Source organism: Salmo salar, chromosome ssa09, assembly GCF_905237065.1.
Source record: "Salmo salar chromosome ssa09, Ssal_v3.1, whole genome shotgun sequence".
Classification (NCBI taxonomy): Eukaryota; Metazoa; Chordata; class Actinopteri; order Salmoniformes; family Salmonidae; genus Salmo; species Salmo salar.
The window spans coordinates 23,562,034-23,584,731 of record NC_059450.1 but is presented as its reverse complement, the minus strand read 5'-3'; the positions used below and the strand labels follow the sequence as shown (position 1 = coordinate 23,584,731).

General features: G+C 42.7%; 1 protein-coding gene across 1 annotated transcript; it reads right to left on the bottom strand.

Moving 5' to 3' along the window:
• Positions 1-428: 428 nt before the first annotated feature.
• On the bottom strand, positions 429-22,463 carry kif15 (kinesin family member 15). Its single transcript, XM_014210754.2, has 35 exons — positions 22,182-22,463; positions 21,905-21,947; positions 21,477-21,663; positions 21,276-21,352; positions 21,154-21,191; positions 20,960-21,057; positions 20,685-20,864; positions 20,331-20,540; positions 20,040-20,165; positions 19,821-19,943; positions 19,540-19,684; positions 19,061-19,149; positions 7,513-7,722; positions 7,163-7,340; positions 6,807-6,948; positions 6,475-6,616; positions 6,090-6,269; positions 5,856-5,984; positions 5,429-5,534; positions 4,996-5,161; positions 4,701-4,839; positions 4,466-4,551; positions 4,287-4,365; positions 3,998-4,084; positions 3,783-3,887; positions 3,555-3,677; positions 3,294-3,440; positions 3,049-3,144; positions 2,782-2,946; positions 2,571-2,674; positions 2,399-2,465; positions 2,248-2,285; positions 1,984-2,116; positions 1,508-1,639; positions 429-1,365 (listed from the first exon to the last, which is right to left on the bottom strand). The coding sequence occupies exons 1-35, from the start codon at positions 22,297-22,299 to the stop codon at positions 1,318-1,320; spliced, it is 4,236 nt and encodes a 1,411-aa protein (XP_014066229.2). The 5' UTR covers positions 22,300-22,463; the 3' UTR covers positions 429-1,317.
• Positions 22,464-22,698: the final 235 nt, after the last annotated feature.

Below are 22,698 nucleotides of genomic sequence, written 5' to 3'. Positions count from 1 at the left end.
TAGAGTAAAATGTAACATCCATTTATGGCCAGCTATGTAATCTAACATTGATTTATCCTGCAATAGATGTCGTTCAATTGGTAACACACATTCGTTTTCATCTAATGCCTCTTAAAGGGAAACTTATCTAAAAGTAACAATGTAAATCAGATTACATTAGAGTTTAATCAGTAATATAATTTACCCAATTTGACAGAATTAGTGGATTACATTTAGAAATTAACCTACCCAACCCTGGTACGTCTACCCTCAGTCCAGGTTGAATTTGATTTTCCCTGACGATCTAGCTTTCATTTTGGATTATAATTTCTTTAGTTTGAGTCATTTCAAAAGTATATGGGGTTTGTCCCTCACCCCCACCGGCCTGTATGTTTGACCTCTGATAAACTGTAATGTGTTTCTAATGCAAACCACAAGAAACATTAATATACATTTTGATTTCTTTATTTATCTCATTAACACATATTACAAAGAGTAGAAAGAAGCAGTACACAGTTTAGCATAATGTAACAGGAAATTATTTGCACCCTGTCCAAAGACATGATCCTGTCACTTATTCTAAAGCCATAGATGAGACTAATAGAAAAAGTAAAACAAGACATACTGTTCCAACAGACAAGATAATGGTAACAAAAACTAATTCTATATTTTGTTTATGCTCAAGTGGACAAAACCGCAAATTCACCCATATTACTTATTATTCTACTACAGAGAACATCCATTTACAGTTTTAAAATATGAGATATATTTAATCCAGCAGTTCAGTTGTTAAACAATGTGACTACCCTATTGTGGCATCTCTGGTAGCCACTGTGGTAAACACTAGGGCTGGGCGATATAGACCAAAATGTATATCAAAAGAATTACAATACAAAGGATGATATCATATAAATGAGTGTAAGATATGAATGCAGATGACCCTGTGGCATAGCCTACATTTAAATGTGGCCTAGGGTGCTACACTGGCTGCAGGTGAGAACAAGTAGCCTATGTTTTAGCCTGCAGAGGTGTAGTGGAAATATCATGGGATACTAAGATCCAATGAGATGCATACCTACCTCAATCATACATATTGCAATAAAAATAAACAATGTATTGGCCAGCCCAGCCTTAGAAATAGGAGTATATTCATATAGAAATATTAAAATACATTTGAGAGAATCAGTTTTTGAAACAGGTAATGTATTGACCTGTTTATCCTATGTGATGAAACAATAGCATGGTTATCAGTCAACTCAAAATGGGAAAAGGTTATGTTTGGGGGACATGTTCAGTCAACAAGAAATGTTGAGTGGCCAATGAGAATCTCGCCAAGCTTCATGCATTTTCTCGCACACTCATTTCCGATCTGAGTTTTTCATTTTCCTTGAATAAAAAATAAAATAAAAATTGGGTTAATTATAGTCTTAATGCAGTGAAATGGCCCCTCAGTATTTCACTGCCGAAGCCAAGTTTCTTGATGGTACACCATGCAGGCAGGTGATGAAATGTTAAATATGATTATTACCTCTTGAAGTTTGGTATTCTCTTTTTTTAGCTTAACCAGGTACTCAATCCTCTGCTTATGGTTCTTATGGCCCACAAGCTTGCCGTTCTCCTCAGACAAGTGGTCAATCTGCTTCCGAAGAAGCTCCACTTCCTGTAGGGGACAGTCGGGCAGAAAGACATTTCCCACCTTCACACTAAAACAATGCCCATACATTAGCTAGATTCAGTAGAGAAGGACCCTCCTAAAACTAATCATGGACTAGGACAGCTCCTGATATCATTGCTGTCTGGAGGAGCATGGAGATCGATGTCTCCCATAAAATGATCCAGCCTGTCAACTAGTGCAAGTTGCTATTTTCTGCATTCCGTATAAATTACATGTATTTATTTAAATAAGAATTTGATCTTAATTGACCTGCCTGCTCAAATAAAATAATTGTGTCTATTCAAAATTACAATAACCAGAACCCCTACAGACCCTGACGCCGTTCTCACCTGAAGCAGTCTCTCCTTGTCGTGCTCCTTACGGCTCAGCTCTCTGAGCTCCAGGCAGCGATTCCTCAGCTCGTTAGTCAGCTCCTGGACACAGGTCTGAGACTGGGCCAGTAGGGATTCCTGACTCTGCAGTCTAATCAAAACCAGAAACAAACAAAAACAGATGTCAAACTTTAACAAATGCATATTAGAGAAAGTGTATTTGCATACACATGTAGATTACACATAACATACTTTGTTCTCTCACACATTCTAGTTGCATACCTTTCCCGAGCTTCAGTGAGCATCTGTATTACCGTGCTCTGAAAATGAAAGGAATGAGGCAATATGAAAAACCACCTGCAAACAATGGCATTTTCTGTTTACAAAAACTAAATTTTCAGGTGAACAGGAGAGTTGAGTGATTGATACACACCTTTTCACACCTCTCCTCCTGCAGCTCCCTCAAGACATTCTGATGAATGGCCTCATTTAAAACATCACTGTCAATTAATATATATCCATCAGACACTTGACAAATCAACTGTCTGATAATACTTGGGTTGCAAAAATTAATTGGTGAAAATAAGTTATTTGAATGGACTAACCAATTTGTGTTTTCATTCTGAGCCAGTTGGTTCTGCTTGGTGTAGAACTGGTCAAGAAGAACTTGGATCTCCATTCGCATTATTTCCTTCTCATTCAGCTGACCCTGTGGGAAATCAACAGACTTGTTAGATGCCATATGTGTTAAATAAGTGTCTCAAGATTGGATGTTTAGCACTCATCATGACATGCCGTAAACAACCAAAAAAACACCTTGAGCCTCTGGATCTCCTCGTTCTTGGCGGCCCTTTCAGAGTTGAGCTCAGTGAGGAGCACTTCCATAGTCAACATGGAGGAGCGTCGGTTCTCCAGCTCCCTCTCCTGGCACTCCAGCACCTGGCTCAGGTCAGTGTTGAAGCTCCGGGGGGTGTGAGGTGTCTGAGAAATCAATAAGATTAGCTAACCCTCTCTTGATCAGACAGAGTTCCTTCCTGGTAATGCATACAGGAGGGAAAACCATCAGACACAAGTATGCGTTACCTGTGGCAGCACTTTAGGGGTGACAGATGACTGTGGAATACGATTGGCACTCTCGCCTCGGACAGTCCTCTCAACCGCTTCTTGCTGTTGTTTTAACTGGTGAAAAGCAGGCAGGGAAATCCCATAAGTAAAGTAGAGATCTGATCTATTTTGTCTGGTCTCAAATCTACCGTTTTCCATGCTACTGTAGCCCTTGATCCATTTTCAGTGGCTCCTTTGTATATGTATAGAAATAGGTCTGTTACCTTCTCCTGGAGAGTTTGGATGATAGCCTCCTTCTGAGCAGTCTGATCCTGTGAAGCTTGGAGAAGACCTGCCTGCTCGTCTAACACCTTGGTGAGTTGCTCCACCTCCTCAGTGGCATAGATCACCTCCTCCTGAAGCACCTCTACCTGAGGACAAACATCCATCCAGACATTGTCATAATGATGGAATTCAGGCACATGTTATCGTATCAAAGCTCAAGAGGCCATATTGTTATGTTTAAAATTAACTCCAAGTCTTACCTCTATCAGATTAGAAGCTACCTTCCTTTCTGCTGCTTCTCTCATGTCCTGGAGCTCTGCTTGCATCCTGTTGTTGTGTTCCTTGATCTCCTCTCTCTCAGAGCAAGCAGCACTGTACTTAGCCTGTCAGAACAAAACAGGCCAAAACTAAACACATTGATAAAATACAGTAAGAATTGAGAAGTATACAAGTTAATTAAAAGATAAACAAATGACTTGAGTCAGTACTGTGAGGTCCTTGACATCTCCAGACAGCATGGCGAGGCACTGGTCCTTTTCGCCCAGCTCACTGCGGAGGTCCCTGGTCTGGTTGATCAGCTCCAGCACAAACTCCTGTCAAACACAACACAACAAGAGACTTCTGAAATAAGAGGCATCATATCCATGCTATAATCCAAAAATAATAATAATTAATGGCAGGTCATTTAAGTGAGCAGACTTACTTTGTCTTGTTCAATCTTTTGCTCAAGACTGGTTATGGTCCCATTGGCAGTTGTCAGATTTTGTTCAAGGCTTTCCATATTAGAAGCCTTTCAAAGTAAAATACAAATGGAGAGGGTCAATTATAGTTGATTGGAGATTAAGATTCAATATGTCAAAGAGTGTTCAACTAAACAAAAACATACTGGTGATAGCAATTTCTAAGAAATGTTTATAAAACGTAAATACTTAACTCTAGGGCACTATAATAGCAACCATGTATACACTAAACACTAACGATGAAAAACAGACCCGTTGTTGGCTTTGTGTAGTCAGGTCAGACACTTGCTTCCTTAGCACTGCATTCTGCTCCATTGTCTGAACAAGCTCTCTGGGGAGAAACAAATCAAATATGTCAACATAACATTTCAAATACACTTCAACAATGTCTCATCATCCACAAATGGAAAACAATCCTTTATACAACTCACTCGAAAGTGCTCTCTTTATCCTCTTTCAACTGGGAGGTCAGATTACTGGTGTGTTCTCTTTCAGACTGCAGAGTGTTTGTCAATTCCTACAATGCAAGCAACATATTCATCAAGAAAAAGTAATCACACAAAACCCTCAAACGTTTAACTGTAATTTAATACAAATAAGAGACATGTTCTGAATGTCCTTAACAGATAAGCAGGGCTTGGTTGGTTTAAAGAAAAGCTGACTGACCGTGATTTGGGCCTGCTGAGCTGTGACCTCCTGCCGTTTCTCCTCTAGCTGCTGCCTGGACTGGTCTGCGTCAAACTTGGCCTCTGCCTGGAGCTGGTCAAAGGCATCCTGCAGGGACCGCTGCTGCTCCCACTCCCGCCTGGGAGAGAGAGGGAAAACATGTGAGGGGGAGGAGATAGAGAGTCTGCTAACTACTATGGTGACATTGAGTTTGCAGGGTTTCCATCAAACTGAGTAAATCTCATCCGAGACACACACACGAAACAACAAGACAGCTGTAGCCATGCATACGTACTGGACTTCTTGGAGCTGTAGCTGAGTGCTGATCAGGCTGCTAGAGAGGTGTGACGTCTCCTTCTGCTGCTCACTCTGGCCCTCACACAGCTCCTTCTTCACAGCAGCCAGCTCCCTATCAGAGGACTGCAGCACCAGGCGCAGGTCATGCACCTCGCTCTTCAGAACTACAAAAGAGAATGGATCGTTTTGATAACCATATAATACCCAGGAAAAAGACAAACCCTCCTGTCCTCTGACTCAAGTATTGGTACATTATGGTTTTAACAGTGGGTGCCTGGGCGGTGAAGGAGTTTCTTTAGTCTAACTAACACTAGTAACACAACTGAGTATTACAGTTCTGCCCATAGTGGATGCATACAGTCTGACTAGTATCGCCAGAGAACCCTGGGTAACTCAGTATAAACTAGGTGAAGTGTGTGATTGGTTCTTACCCTCCCTGGTCCTTCTCTCTGCCTGTAGGTTCTGCTCCAGGTTGCTGATAGTCTCCTGCAGGCTCAGCTGTTCTCTGTTCCAGCCACTTCGCTCAGTGGAGAGCAGCTGGACATACAAATAAAGAATTCATTACCATAGCATCATAGTCATTAGCTGTAAACCAATACAGCTCAAGGGATGACTTTATTATCTTCAAGACAGGGCTTGAATATCACATGGAATGAAACACCTCAGGCACTGTATTCAGCTTAATCTGTACATAGTTATGCAAGTTTCAAGTTTAATTAAATGTACAGGATACACATGGTATACACCATCCAACGAAATTCTTACTTGCAGGTTCCTTCTCGACAATGCAACAATAACAAATAATAAAAGATAAGAATACGAACATAACATATCCAGAACATGACGGAAGTTCCCTACCTCATCCTTGCAGCTGAGCTCTTCTATCATCCCAGTCACCTGCTCCTCCAGCTTGACAATCTGCTGCAGAAGCTTCCTGCTCTTCAGCTCCTCCTGGTCCAGCAGAGTCTGCACCTGACTGGCTTGCTCCTGCCAAGCAAAAGGGAAATAATAGATTAGTAGATTCCACCAAGAGAATGAGTAGTATAACGTTACGTTATCTGTTTTATAAGTGATGAAGCCCGGGTGCTATACCTGGACCTGTTGCAGCTCCTCAGTCAGCGCCTCACAGGCCATCTCAGTCATAGCTGGTGGAGGCTGCTCACTCTGGATGTCATCCACGTCCTCATCTCCTCTCCCATTCAGGTGGTCGGGGCTGGAGAGTGGCACCAGGCGGGTCCTCAGGTTGTAGGCCTTGGTGGGGGTGGTGAGAATCTGGGGAACAAAACAGTCACATAAAATTAGCATGAGAAATAAAGTATTAGTCATTAATAGGCTATCTTCATAGAATTAAACCAAGGTTGAGCAAACTCCTGGATCTAGAGGTACCCCAACACGTGACCCTCTATAGTAGCTCAGGCACAGCCCTAGAGGGGCATTGAGCCATCAGCGAGCTGCTAGATAACGCAAATACCCTCACCTTGATAGTTTCAAAGTGGATCTTGTTCAGCTGAGAAACCTCCAGTTTCTTGTGAGCCTTTGTGGCCTCCAGAATGTTCTCCAGGTGCTTGTTGGACTTATCCAGGTACCTCTTCTCTGATTCCAACTCTGACATCTGTTTCCTGGAACATAAGGAACAATCCTTAAACCTCTGAAGCACAAAATGGGCCTATAACAAAAAACATGCTGCCAATAAACGTCAAATTCCAAGAACTAATTACAATTTAATGCAACAATTTGTTTTTGTCTATGAAGTCAAGGGTTCATACTGAATATCATGACAGCATGCATGTCTCTAGAGAGCCTCCTTACTTGGTGAGTTCCTTATACTCTTCGAAGGCTTGGATGGTGACTGCGAGTTCTGTCTGTTTCTGGAAAAACTGGGCCTTCAGCCTCTCCATGGAGATGGCAGAGATGTTTTCTGCAGTTACCGGAGTGGAGTAAGACGGCTGAGCTGTGGAGAAATGTCAAATTAACTTTACTTAATAGCCTTGCATGCTTTGATTAATTACAACACTAGTATAATCACAACAAGAATAATAAGCATAATACAAACATATTACTACAAGCATACTTGATAGCAATAACGCAAAATTGACAGCGCTACAATCCGGTACTTTCACAATGATGTGCAGTCCCTTCATCTCTTGTGCATCTCCTATGCTTACCTCCATCAGACCACTCAGTCTCCAGAGCCCTCTGGAATTCCTCCTCTAGCTCTGCAGCAGCTTGACCTGCAGCCTCCTCAGCTCTCCTCACAGACTCAAGAGAGCGGAGCTGCCGGTTCTCCTCCCGGAGGCTGTAGTTCTCTGCTGCATACCGGGTCATCTTTGGGTGATGCGCAATCTGTAGGACAGAGGGAATGAGAAGTGGCCACAAATGCCAAATTCAATCAAATTAAGGAGTTGTACGTGTGGTTGTTCAATTTCTGAAGTGTTTTGTGAAAGTGCGAGTTGAATAAAAATGTCACAGATTCAGATTGGGGTCAACAGTACTTTAACGGGGTAACATATTGTACCTGGTCTCGAAGGATCTTGATCTCCTCCTTGAGCTGGTCGACGAGGGCTTGGCTCTGTGGGTCAGACAGTAATCCCTGGCCACCCTTTAGGCTCTTCTCCAGGCGAGAGATGTGTTCCTCTCTAAACTTGAGAATCATGCGGTTGGAGAGAATGAACTTCTCCTTCTGGGACCAGGCCTCCTCAAGCTGAGCCACCTTCTGGAGCAGCATCTAAGGAGGGGAGGATGTACAGTATGTGTATTAACTACCATCCCTCTCTAACAAACAATATTCAGACTAGAGGTTGACCTATTAAATTGGCATGGCCGATTAATTAGGGCCGATTTCACGTTTTCATAACAAATCGGTCTTTTTGGACACCAATTATGGCCGATTACATTGCAATCCACGAGGAAACTGCGTGGTATGCTGACCACCTGTTACGCGAGTGCAGCGTCAAAAGGAACTTGTGGCTGCAAGGAGCCAAGGTAAGTTGCTAGCTAGCTTCACATAATCACTAGTTAACAACACATGGTTGATGATATTACTAGGTTAACTAGCTATCCTGCGTTGCATATAATACATGTGGTGCCTGTTAATTTATCATCGAATCACAGCCTACTTCAACTTCGCCAAACGGGTGATGATTTAACAAAAGTGCATTGCCGAAAAAAAGCACAATGTTTGCACAAATGTCCCTAACCATAAACATCAATGCCTTTCTTAAAATCAATACACCGAAGTATATATTTTTTTAAACCTGCATATTTAGTTAAAATGTATTAATGTTAGCAGGCAATATTAACTAGGGAAATTGTGTCACTTCTCTTGCGTTCAGTGCAAGCAGAGTCAGGGTATATTGGGCTCCCAGGCTCGTTGCCAACTGTGAACTAATTTGCCAGAATTTTACATAATTATGACATAACATTTAAGGTTGTGCAATGTAACAGCAATATTTAGACTTAGGGTTACCACCCGTTCCATAAAATACGGAACAGTTCCGTATTTCACTGAAAGAATAAACGTTTTGTTTTCAAAATGATAGTTTCTGGATTTGACCATATTAATGACCAAAGGCTCGTATTTCTGTGTTTATTATATTATAATTAAGTCTATGATTTGATATTTGATAAAATAGTCTGAGCAGTGGTAGGCAACAGCAGGCTCATAAGCATTCATTCAAACAGCACTTTACGGCGTTTTCCAGCAGCTCTTAGCAATGCTTGAAACACAGCGCTGTTTATGACTGAGATTAGGCTGGCAATACTAAAGTGCCTATTAGAACATGCAATAGTCAAAGGTATATGAAATGCAAATGGTACAGAGAGAAATAGTCGACGCATCATAATTCGTATAAAACCTACAACTTAAAACTTCTTAACTGGGAATATTGAACCAAAAGCTTCTTATGTTCTCATGTTCTGAGCAAGAAACTTAAACGTTAGCTTTTTTACTGGCACATATTGCACTTTTACTTTCTTCTCCAACACTGCTTTTGCATTATTTAAACCATATTGAACATGTATCATTATTTATTTAAGACTAAATAGATTTTATTTATGTATTATATTAAGATAAGTGTTCATTGTTCATTCAGTATGGTTGTAATTGTCATACATACATACATACATACATACATACATACATACATACATACATACATACATACAGTTGAAGTCAGAAGTTTACATACACTTAAGTTGGAGTCATTAAAACTCGCTTTTCAGTGGGCCAGAAGTTTACATACACTAAGTTGACTGTGCCTTTAAACAGCTTGGAAAATTCCAGAAAATGATGTCATGGCTTTAGAAGCTTCTGATAGGCTAATTGACATCATTTGAGTCAATTGGAGGTGTACCTGTGGATGCATTTCAAGGCCTACCTTCAAACTCAGTGCCTCTTTGCTTGACATCATGGGAAAATCAAAAGAAATCAGCCAAGACCTCAGAAAAACAATTGTAGACCTCCACAAGTCTGGTTCATCCTTGGGAGCAACTTCCAAACGCCTGAAGGTACCACATTCATCTATACAAACAATAGTACGCAAGTATAAACACCATGAGACCACACAGCCGTCATACCGCTCAGGAAGGAGACATCTTGTGTCTCCTAGAGATGAACGTACTTGGTGTGAAAAACGCAAATCAATCCCAGAACAACAGCAAAGGACCTTGTGAAGATGCTGGAGGAAACGGGTACAAAAGTATCTATATCCACAGTAAAACGAGTCCTATATCGACACAACCTGAAAGGCTGCTCAGCAAGGAAGAAGCCACTGCTCCAAAACCGCCATAAAAAAGCCAGACTACGTTTTGCAACTGCACATGGGGACAAAGATTGTACTTTTTGGAGAAATGTCCTCTGGTCTGATGAAACAAAAATAAAACTGTTTGGCCATAATGACCATCGTTATGTTTGGAGGAAAAAGGGGGATGCTTGCAAGCCGAAGAACACCATCCCAACCGTGAAGCACAGGGGTGGCAGCATCAGGTGCTTTGCTGCAGGAGGGAATGGTGCACTTCAAAATAGATTGCATCATGAGGAAGGAAAATTATGTGGATATATAGAAGCAACATCTCAAGACATCAGTCAGGAAGTTAAAGCTTTGTCGCAAATGGGTCTTCCAAATGGACAATGACCCCAAGCATACTTCCAAAGTTATGGCTTCAGGACAACAAAGTCAAGGTATTGGAGTGGCCATCACAAAACTCTGACGCTCATCTTATGTGGCAGGGCTTGCAAACTATTAGAGTACAAAGGGAAGCACAGCCGTGAGCTGCCCAGTGACACGAGCCTACCAGACGAGCTAAATCACTTCTATGCTCGCGTCGAGGCAAGCAACACTGAGGCATGCAAGAGAGCATCAGCTGTTCCGGACGACTGTGTGATCACGCTCTCCGTAGCCGACGTGAGTAAGACCTTTTACTTCATTGGGATAGGGGGCAGCATTGGGAAGTTTGGATGAAAAGCATGCCCAGAGTAAATTGCCTGTTACTCAGGACCCGAGAGTTTGGATATGCATATAATTGGTAGATTTGGATAGAAAACAAAGTTTCGAAAACTGTTAAAATAATGTCTGTGAGTATAACAGAACTCATATGGCAGGCAAAAACCTGAGACAAATCCAACCAGGAAGTGGGAAATCTGTGGTTTATAGTTATTTAGTGATTATTTATCCGATATCCTGTCTCTGTGGGTTCAGATTGCACTTCCTAAGGCTTCCAGTAGATGTCAACAGTCTTTAGAAGTTGTTTCAGGCTCGTATTGTAAAAATGGGATCGAATAAGAGCTGTTTCAACAAGTGGTCAACCTGAAAGACATTAGTTTCGTCTCGCTCGTTGCCGTGAACGCGACGCTCGTTCTCTTTCCTTTCTTATGACAATGTTATTGTCCGGTTGGAATATTATTTAAGATTTATGATAAACATCCTAATAATTGATTATATACATCGTTTGACATGTTTCTACTAACTTTAATGGAACTTTTTTTGACTTTGTCTGGACTTTGTGCATTTGGATTACTGGACTAAATGTGCGAACAAAAAGGAGGTATTTGGACATAAAGATGAACTTTATCGAACAAAACAAACATTTGTCTAACATGGAGACCTGGGAGTGCCATCAGATGAAGATCAAAGGTAAGTGATTAATTTTAACACTATTTCTGACTTTTGTGACACCTCCTTGGTTGGAAAATGGCTGTATGGTTCTCTGTGGCTAGGCGCTGATTTAACATAATTGCATGGTGTGCTTTCGCCGTAAAGTCTTTTGAAATCGGATACAGCGGCTGGATTAACAAGAAGTTTATCTTTAATCCTATGTATAACACTTGTATCTTTCATTAATGTTTATTATGAGTATTTCTGTAATTTGATGTGGCTCTGCAATTTCACCGGCTGTTTGAGACAATGCATTTCTGAACATAACGCGGCAATTTCAAAAGAGGTTTTTGGACATAAAGATGAACTTTATCGAACAAAACACACATTTATTGTCTAACATGGAGTCCTGGGAGTGCCATCCGGTGAAGATCAAAGGTTAGTGATTCATTTTAACGCTATTTCTGACCTCTCCTTCTTTGGAAAATGGCTGTATGGTTTTCTGTGGCTAGGCGCTGACCTAACAATCATATGGTTTGCTTTCACCGTAAAGCCTTTTTGAAATCGGACACTGTGGCTGGATTAACAAGAAGTGTATCTATAAAATGGTGTATAACATTTGTATGTTTGAGGAATTTTAATTATGAGATTTCTGTTGTTTGAATTTGGCGCCCTGCAATTTCACTGGCTGTTGGCGAGGTGGGACGCTAGCGTCCTGAATGATCCCAGAGAGGTTAAACAGGTCAACATTCACAAGGCTGCGGGGCCAGACGGATTACCAGGACGTGTGCTCTGGGCATGTGCTGACCAACTGGCAGGTGGCTTCACTGACATTTTCAAAATGTCCCTGATTGAGTCTGTAATACCAACATGTTTCAAGCAGACCACCATAGACCCTGTGCCCAAGAACACAAAGGCTACCTGCCTAAATGACTACAGGCCCGTAGCACTCACGTCCGTAGCCATGAAGTGCTTTGAAAGGTTGGTAATGGCTCCCAGAAACCCTAGACCCACTCCAATTTGCATACCGCCCAAACAGATCATACAATCTCTATTGCACTCCACACTGCCCTTTCACACCTGGACAAAAGGAACACCTATGTGAGAATGCTATTCATTGACTACAGCTCAGCGTTCAACACCATAGTACCCTCAAAGCTCATCATTAAGCTAAGGATCCTGGGACTAAACACCTCCTTCTGCAACTGGAACCTGGACTTCCTGACGGGCCGCCCCCAGGTGGTGAGGGTAGGTAGCAACACATCTGCCACGCTGATCCTCAACACTGGAGCTCCCCAGGGGTGCATGCTCAGTCCCCTCCTGTACTCCCTGTTCACCCACGACTACATGGCCAGGCATGACTCCAACACCATTATTAAGTTTGCAGACGACACAACAGTGGTAGACCTGATCACCGACAACGATGAGATAGCCTATAGGGAGGAGGTCAGAGAACTGGCCGGGTGGTGCCAGAATAACAACCTATCCCTCAACGTAACCAAGACTAAGAAGATGATTGTGGACTACAGGAAAAGGAGGACCGAGCACGCCCCCATTCTCATCGACGGGGCTGTAGTGGAGCAGGTTGAGAGCTTCAAGTTCCTTGGTGTCCACATCAACAAACTAGAATGGTCCAAACACACCAAGACAGTCGTGAAGAGGGCACGACAAAGACTATTCCCCCTCAGGAAACTAAAAAGATTTGACATGGGTCCTGAGATCCTCAAAAGATTCTACAGCTTCAACATCGAGAGCATCCTGACTGGTTGCATCACTGCCTGGTACGGCAATTGCTCGGCCTCTGACCGCAAGGCACTATAGAGGGTAGTGCGTATGGCCCAGTACATCACTGGGGCTAAGCTGCCTGCCATCCAGGACCTCTACAACAGGCGGTGTCAGAGGAAGGCCCTAAAAATTGTCAAAGACCCCAGCCATAGACTGTTCTCTCTACTACTGCACGACAAGCAGTACCCAAGTGCCAAGTCTAGGACAAAAAGGCTTCTCAACAGTTTTTAACCCCAAGCCTTAAGACTCCTGAACAGGTAATCAAATGGCTACCCGGACTATTTGCATTGTGTGCCCCCCCCCCTCCCCCCTCCTCCAACCCCTCTATTTACGCTGCTGCTACTCTGTTTATCATATAGGCATAGTCACTAACTATACATTCATGAACATACTACCTCAATTGGGCCAACCAACCAGTGCTCCCACACATTGGCTAACCGGGCTATCTGCATTGTGTCCCACCACCCACCAACCCCTCTTTTACGCTACTGCTACTCTCTGTTCATCATATATGCATAGTCACTTTAACCATATCTACATGTACATACTACCTCAAATCAGCCTGACTAACCGGTGTCTGTATGTAGCCTCACTACTTTTATAGCCTCGCTACTGTATATAGTAGAGGTCGACCGATTAATCGGAACGGCCGATTTCAAGTTTTCATAACAATGTGTATTTTTTTGCCACCGTTTAAAAAAAAAAAAAAAAAAATTTAAAACACCTTTTATTTAACTAGGCAAGTCAGATTAAGAACACATTCTTATTTTCAATGACGGTTACTAGTCCAACGCTCTAACCACCTGCCTTACATTGCACTCCACGAGGAGCCTGCGTGGCAGGCTGACTACCTGTTACGCGAGGGCAGCAAGAAGCCAAGGTAAGTTGCTAGCTAGCATTAAACTTATCTTATAAAAAACAATCAATCTTAACATAATCACTAGTTAACTACACATGGTTGATGATATTACTAGTTTATCTAACATGTCCTGCGTTGCATATAATTGATGCGGTGCCTGTTAATTTCTCATCGAATCACAGCCTACTTCAACAAACGGGTGATGATTTAACAAGCGCATTTGCGAAAAAAAAGCACTGTCATTGCACCAATGTACCTAACCATAAACACCAATGCCTTTCTTTAAAATCAATACACAAGTATATATTTTTAAACCTGCATATTTAGTTAATATTGCCTGCTAACATGAAATTGTGTCACATCGCTAGCGTTCATTGCACACAGAGTCAGGGTATATGCAACAGTTTGGGCCGCCTGGCTCGTTGCGAACTAATTTGCCATAATTGTACGTAATTATGACATAACATTGAAGGTTGTGCAATGTAACAGGAATATTTAGACTTAGGGATGCCACCCGTTAGAGAAAATTGGGAACGGTTCCGTATTTCACTGAAAAAAGAAACATTTTGTTTTCGAGATGATAGTTTCCGGATTCGACCATATTAATGACCTAAGGCTCGTATTTCTGTGCGTTTATTATATTATAATTAAGTCTATGATTTGATAGAGCAGTCTGTCTGAGCGGCGGTAGGCACCAGCAGGCTCGTAAGCATTCATTCAAACAGCACTTTTGTGCGTTTTGCCAGCAGCTCTTCATTGCGCCATTTATGACTTCAAGCCTATCAACTCCCAAGATTAGGCTGGTGTAACCCATGTGAAATGGCTAGCTAGTTAGCGGGTGCGCGCTAATAGCGTTTCAAACGTCACTCGCTCTGAGACTTGGAGTAGTTGTTCCCCTTGCTCTGCATGGGTAACGCTGCTTCGAGGGTGGCTGTTGTCGATGTGTTCCTGGTTCGAGTGTGTGTGTGTGTGTGTGTGTGTGTGTGTGTGTGTGTGTGTGTGTGTGTGTGTGTGTGTGTATATATATATATACACACATACACACACGTGTGTACGTACACACACACACACACACACACGTGTGTACGTACACACACACACACACACACACACACACACGTGTGTATGTATGTATATATACTGCTCAAAAAAATAAAGGGAACATTAAAATAACACATCCTAGATCTGAATGAAAGAAATAATCGTATTAAATATTTTTTTCTTTACATAGTTGAATGTGCTGACAACAAAATCACACAAAAATAATCAATGGAAATCCAATTTATCAACCCATGGAGGTCTGGATTTGGAGTCACACTCAAAATTAAAGTGAAAAAACCACACTACAGGCTGATCCAACTTTGATGTAATGTCCTTAAAACAAGTCAAAATGAGGTTCAGTCGTGTGTGTGGCCTCCACGTGCCTGTATGACCTCCCTACAACACCTGGGCATGCTCCTGATGAGGTGGCGGATGGTCTCCTGAGGGATCTCCTCCCAGACCTGGACTAAAACATCCGCCAACTCCTGGACAGTCTGTAGTGCAACGTGGCGTTGGTGGATGGAGCGAGACATGATGTCCCTGATGTGCTCAATTGGATTCAGGTCTGGGGAACGGGCGGGCCAGTCCATAGCATCAATACCTTCCTCTTGCAGGAACTGCTGACACACTCCAGCCACATGAGGTCTAGCATTGTCTTGCATTAGGAGGAACCCAGGGCCAACCGCACCAGCATATGGTCTCACAAGGGGTCTGAGGATCTCATCTCGGTACCAAATGGCAGTCAGGCTACCTCTGGCGAGCACATGGAGGGCTGTGCGGCCCCCCAAAGAAATGCCACCCCACACCATGACTGACCCACCGCCAAACCGGTCATGCTGGAGGATGTTGCAGGCAGCAGAACGTTCTCCACGGCGTCTCCAGACTCTCACGTCTGTCACATGTGCTGTGTGAACCTGCTTTCATCTGTGAAGAGCACAGGGCGCCAGTGGCGAATTTGCCAATCTTGGTGTTCTCTGGCAAATGCCAAACGTCCTGCATGGTGTTGGGCTGTAAGCACAACCCCCACCTGTGGACGTCGGGCCCTCATGGAGTCTGTTTCAGACCGTTTGAGCAGACACATGCACATTTGTGGCCTGCAGGAGGTCATTTTGCAGGGCTCTGGCAGTGCTGCTCCTTGCACAAAGGCGGAGGTAGCGGTCCTGCTGCTGGGTTGTTGCCCTCCTACAGCCTCCTCCATGTCTCCTGTTGTACTGGCCTGTCTCCTGGTAGCGCCTCCATGCTCTGGACACTACGCTGACAGACACAGCAAACCTTCTTGCCACAGCTCGCATTGATGTGCCATCCTGGATGAGCTGCACTACCTGAGCCACTTGTGTGGGTTGTAGACTCCGTCTCATGCTAACACTAGAGTGAAAGCACCGCCAGCATTCAAAAGTGACCAAAACATCAGCCAGGAAGCATAGGAACTGAGAAGTGGTCTGTGGTCTCCACCTGCAGAACCACTCCTTTATTGGGGGTGTCTTGCTAATTGCCTATAATTTCCACCTGTTGTCTATTCCATTTGCACAACGGCATGTGAAATTTATTGTCAATCAGTGTTGCTTCCTAAGTGGACAGTTTGATTTCACAGAAGTGTGATTGACTTGGGAGTTACATTGTGTTGTTTAAGTGTTCCCTTTATTTTTTTGAGCAATATATATACATATATATACATACACATACACATATACAGTGGGGCAAAAAAGTATTTAGTCAGCCACCAAGTGTGCAAGTTCTCCCACTTAAAAAGATGAGAGGCCTGTAATTAGGTAGGTACACATTACATAGGTACACTTCAACTATGACAGACAAAATGAGAAAAAAAAATCCAGAAAATCACATTGTAAGGTTTTTAATGAATTTATTTGCAAATTATGGTGGAAAGTAATTATTTGGTCAATAACAAAAGTTTCTCAATACTTTGTTATATACCCTTTGTTGGCAATGACACAGGTCAAACGTTTTCTGTAAGTCTTCACACACTGTTGCTGGTATTTTGGCCCATTCCTCCATGCAGATCTCCTCTAGAGCAGTGATGTTTTGGGGCTGTCGCTGGGCAACACGGACTTTCAACTCCCTCCAAAGATTTTCTATGGGGTTGAGATCTGGAGACTGGCTAGGCCACTCCAGGACCTTGAAATGCTTCTTACGAAGCCACTCTTTCGTTGCCCGGGCGGTGTGTTTGGGATCATTGTCATGCTGAAAGACCCAGCCACGTTTCATCTTCAATGCCCTTGCTGATGGAAGGAGGTTTTCACTCAAAAACTCACGATACTTGGCCCCATTCATTCTGTCCTTTACAAGGATCAGTCGTCCTGGTCCCTTTGCAGAAAAACAGCCCCAAAGCATGATGTTTCCACCCCCATGCTTCACTGTAGGTTATGGTGTTCTTTGGATGCAACTCAGCATTCTTTGTCCTCCAAACACGACGAGTTGAGTTTTTACCAAAAAGTTATATTTTGGTTTCATCTGACATTCTCCCAATCCTCTTCTGGATCATCCAAATGCTCTCTAGCAAACTTCAGACGGGCCTGGACATTTACTGGCTTAAGCAGGGGGACACGTCTGCCACTGCAGGATTTGAGTCCCTGGCGACGTAGTGTGTTACTAATGGTAGGCTTTGTTACTTTGGTCCCAGCTCTCTGCAGGTCATTCACTAAGTCCCCCCGTGTGGTTCTGGGATTTTTGCTCACCGTTCTTGTGATCATTTTGACCCCACGGGGTGAGATCTTGATTGGAGCCCCAGATCGAGGGAGATTATCAGTGGTCTTGTATGTCTTCCATTTCCTAATAATTGCTCCCACAGTTTATTTCTTCAAACCAAGCTGCTTACCTATTGCAGATTCAGTCTTCCCAGCCTGGTGCTGGTCTACAATTTTGTTTCTGGTGTCCTTTGACAGCTCTTTGGTCTTGGCCATAGTGGAGTTTGGAGTGGGACTGTTTGAGGTTGTGGACAGGTGTCTTTTATACTGATAACAAGTTCAAACAGGTACCATTAATACAGGTAACGAGTGGAGGACAGAGGAGCCTCTTAAAAAATAAGTTACAGGTCTGTGAGAGCCAGAAATCTTGCTTGTTTGTAGGTGACCAAATACTTATTTTCCACCATAATTTGCAAATAAATTCATAAAAAAATCCTACAATGTGATTTTCAGGATTTTTTTCCCACATTTTGTCTGTCATAGTTGACGTGTACCTATGATGAAAATTACAGGCCTCATCTTTTTAAGTGGGAGAACTTGCACAATTGGTGGCGGACTAAATACTTTTTTGCCCCACTGTATGTATGCATGTATGCATGCGTGTATATACACACACACACGCACGCATGCATGCATGTATGTATATATATATACACACACACACGCATGCATGTATATATATATATACATACACACACACACACACGCATGCATGTATATATATATATACACACACACACACACACACACACACACTTTTAATTATAAAAAATTAAAATTAAAATTAATAAAAAAAGAGAAGAAATCGGCAGCAGGCTTTTTTTTTGACCCTCCAATAATTGGTATCGAAAAATCATAATCGGTCGACCTCTAGTATATAGCCTGTCTTTATTTCTTTACTTACCCATTGTTCACCTAATACCTTGTTTGCACTATTGGGTAGAGCCTGTAAGTAAGCATTTCACTATAAGGTCTGTTGTATTCGGCACACGTGACAAATAAGCTTTGATTTGACCTCAATCCTATAGAACATTTGTGGGCAGAACTGAAAAAGCGTGTGCGAGCAAGGAGGCCTACAAACCTGACTCAGTTACACCAGCTCTGTCAGGAGGAATGGGCCAAAATTCACCCAACTTATTGTGAGAAGCTTTTGGAAGGCTACCCGAAACGTTTGACCCAAGTTAAACAATTTAAAGGCAATGCTACCAAATACTAATTGAGTGTATGTAAACTTCTGACCCACTGGGAATGTGATGAAAGAAATAAAAGCTGAAATAAATCACTCTACTATTATTCTGATATTTCACATTCTTAAAATAAAGTGGTGATCCTAACTGACCTCAGACAGGGAATTTTTACTCTGATTAAATGTCAGGAATTGTGGAAAAACTGAGTTTAAATGTATTTGGCTAAGGTCTACGTAAACTTCCGACTTCAACTGTGTGTGTGTATGCATGTATGTATTTTTTTTTTTTTTGGTCCTCCAATAATCAGTATTGGCGTTGAAAAATCTTAATCAGTCAACCTCTAACTCAGACATAACACTGACTTATGTCATCTGTTTCAAAGTACAGAAAGCTATACCTGCTTGTCGTTTTCACACTTTTTCCACAGACGCACAGCTTCTAAAAACTGTGTCTTGAATGAGGCATCAAGACCGCCTTCAGTGGCGTCTGGGGGAGGAGAATGTGCAGACAATAACACTTTCCAGAATGAATGTTACAGGGGAAAATTGACCACACACACACACACACACACACACACACACACACACACACACACACACACACACACACACACACACACACACACACACACACACACACACACACACACACACACACACACACACACACACACACACACACACACACACACACACACACACACACACACACACACACACACACACACACACACACACACACACACACACACACACACAGCCAGCCAGCCAGCCAGCCAGCCAGCCAGCCAGCCAGCCAGCCAGCCAGCCAGCCAGAGTGAGCCAGTGTGGCAAAGCCTAGGTCAAGTGTTTAGGGGAACCTGAATTGTAACCTTACCAATGGGAATCTGGGGCCCTCCTGGGGCCACATCTCCTCCACTGTGTGTCTGGGCAGAGAGAGCCTGAGCTAGCTGCTCCTTCAGCTTTTTCACCTCAGTCTGAAGCTGCCTTACATTCCCCTGCGTGTCTTCATTGATCATGGCCTGATAAACCACCAGAAATCACGAGGAGATGCTCACTAAACTACAATATATATTACAATCAGTAGCACTTTATATGGAGAGAACTTTTTGCCTATTTAATTACTGATTGTGATAAAAATAAACTTTTCATACTAACCTTGTTTTTGATCAACTTGGCTCTCTGGGCAAACTGTAAGGTGGATAGAGTTTCCCCAAAGCACTTAGAGCCTGGGTGCACATTGGCTATAATGTAGGTCTTAGCATTTCCTCCAAGAGAGTCCTGCAGAAAAAGGTTCTCTGTTAGCACACATCAGGAACATCAAGAAAGCAAGTGCTTTTAAAAAAAAAAATCAAATTAGACACGAGTGTCTTTTACCCGAAGCAAGAAGGTGAGTTTGGAGTCCCTGTAGCAGATATGCCGGCTCTTCCCATTGGACACATCCACCAGCGCCATGATCACCTGACCCAGGCACATGAGGGAGCGGTTGATGCTGCTGGCCTCCTGGAAGAGGAGAAGATATGTCAGAGGAATGATAACAATATAACAAATGAGTGTACACAGCACACAATAACACATACAAGTTGGAATGTAGCCCTCTAAAGGCTTTGTTGTGTGCAGTGTTGTGAATGTTCGTTCAGTCAGCGGACAGTAGTGCTGGAGCATCACCTTGAGTCTGGAACCCTCTGTGTGTGTGTCTCTCTGCCTCTCCGACCCTGCCAGGTCCACCAAGTTCAGCTGGGATGTGCGAATGTTCACCACCTCCTTAGCAGTCTCCTTGGACTCCAGAGTCATGGTGAAGACAGCATGGGACCGTGAGGACTCCCTGTTCATGGAGGTAGAGGCCACGCGCCGATTATGCCAGCCCATCGACAGCACCTGAGAGGGAAGCGGGATAAATTAACTAAATGCAAACAGTTCAATGTCAGTCAAATCAATCTTGCACAATAAATTAATGTATGCTATGACCAGAGCATTGTATAAAGCAAGTCATTGAATCAATCACATTGAATTATTTACTACCTGGTAAGCTTCAGCAGCTGAAGTGACAAACTTCTCTACAGCCCCTTCCACAAACACCCCCTTCTTGATGTTCTCTCTGAGGAACAGGCTGGCTGAGGCGCTGTCCAGCAGGTCATAGATCTGCTCGTTGTAGATCTCAATGAAGGAGCATTTGCACAGGAAGCTTTTGGCATTCTCAGACTGTCAGGAAAAACAATGCATATTAAATCCTCAAATCAGAGAAAAAAAACAGATAAACAACAAAATCACTTCAATGTCAGTTACTTTCTGCTCACCCTTTCTACCTCCCTGTTGATGAGGAAAAACAGGTACTCAAAACTTCGAGGGATAACCCCCCGTTGGTCATCAGTAAAGTTGTCGAAATCAGACGGCCCTAGAGAAAGAACACATGCAACATTTAGTACCGAGGCACTGCAAAGAAATGAAGGTGTCTGTGCAACAAAACAAAATAATGCAATGCAGCACTCACCAAGCATTGTGAATGTTTTTCCAGATCCAGTTTGTCCGCTGTAATAGGAAAACATCTGAGATATTACAGCACTTAATAAAACATGAATGAACTGTAAAACAATAAGAAAAAAAATCACTCACTAGGCAAAAATGGTGCCATTGTATCCATTAATACATGACTCGACAATGTTCTTGGCCACACTGGAGAATACAGAATCCTGTTACACAGAGAGGAGACGGAAGAAAAATTCACTTGGTTTGATTTGAGCCTCTATCTACTGATGTGTGAATTACTCCAGGTTACAGCAACAGTTAAACTATAATCTATCCGCCAACACTGACCTGAGTGATGTCCATGTCAGCAACATGGTCATAGGTGAATGTCCGCGGCTCTGGCTTGGAGTGCAGGCGAATGGTGTTGGGAGAGGTGACTGAGAGACAGAGGCCTTGGTCTCCATCAGTGGTCAGGCCAGTCCCCTGGGTCAGAGGTCTCACCCGCACAAACACTTTGATCGAGTCACTATCACCACTACATTACAGAACACGAACATTCATGGGTTAATACACTTTACCAACAGACTGGGTGCCAGTTTCTGCTCTCTTGACAACTTCTTATGGAATTGTCGTGACAAACAAGAGGTACTGGCAGTATAAGTTGCCAAATGAGGCAGGGCAACTCGTGTGTCAGTATGTGTAGAGTGAGTATGTATTATTAAATTGAAGACAATGGCCAGCTCTTGTGAGAAATAAGCATTATTAAGCCACATTACCTGTGGGTTATTTGTTGATGCTGCATTGAGCAATCGACAGAGTCTGGTAACGGAGAGGAGACATACAGTTAGCTAGTTAGTCAAGGTTGATCAAGGAACTAGAGACACTGGTTTAAACAGAAACCCAAGTTTAATCAGATGACTAAGTTTCATACAGCAAATGCATGCTAGGTAACGTTAGCTCGCGAATAATATTAACGGAAGTAGCTAGGTAGCCAACAAGTGCCAAAATATATTTTTTCAATCACTTGCAAATATGAATGTTTCGGTGACGTACCCTTTCCCTTCGTATTCATCTTGAATATTTTCAGACAAGTAGCTTTGCTACTAGCAAACCATTCACAATAACTAATGTCAAAACTCCGCGATAGTGCGTTAGCTACATCTACTGACATCCATCTTCGAATTTGGCGGGTATGTACTCGACCATCGACTGCTCGTGCCTTTTTCAAGAATTTTATGGACTCAGTCAATTGTTTATCGCCGTCAGCTGGACGAAGTCTGAATTACATCATCCTCTCTTTTTTGAGAGCACGGAGAGACCGAGCTACAAATTATACACCAGATAATGTGATACCAAAGATGTTCTCATTGTTCTATCTGTGGTGATACTGTATAACCAAAGATGTGTGGTATCCATTACTGGGCGTTACAGGTTTGCCTATAGAAAAGGTTACCATAGATTTTCAACTAATCTGGTATATAATTATCTCTCTCTCCCAAAGCAGAAGCTGCAGATATCATTTTCCATTACTGAACAGACAGTTATCATAAATACTATTTTAATAACATGT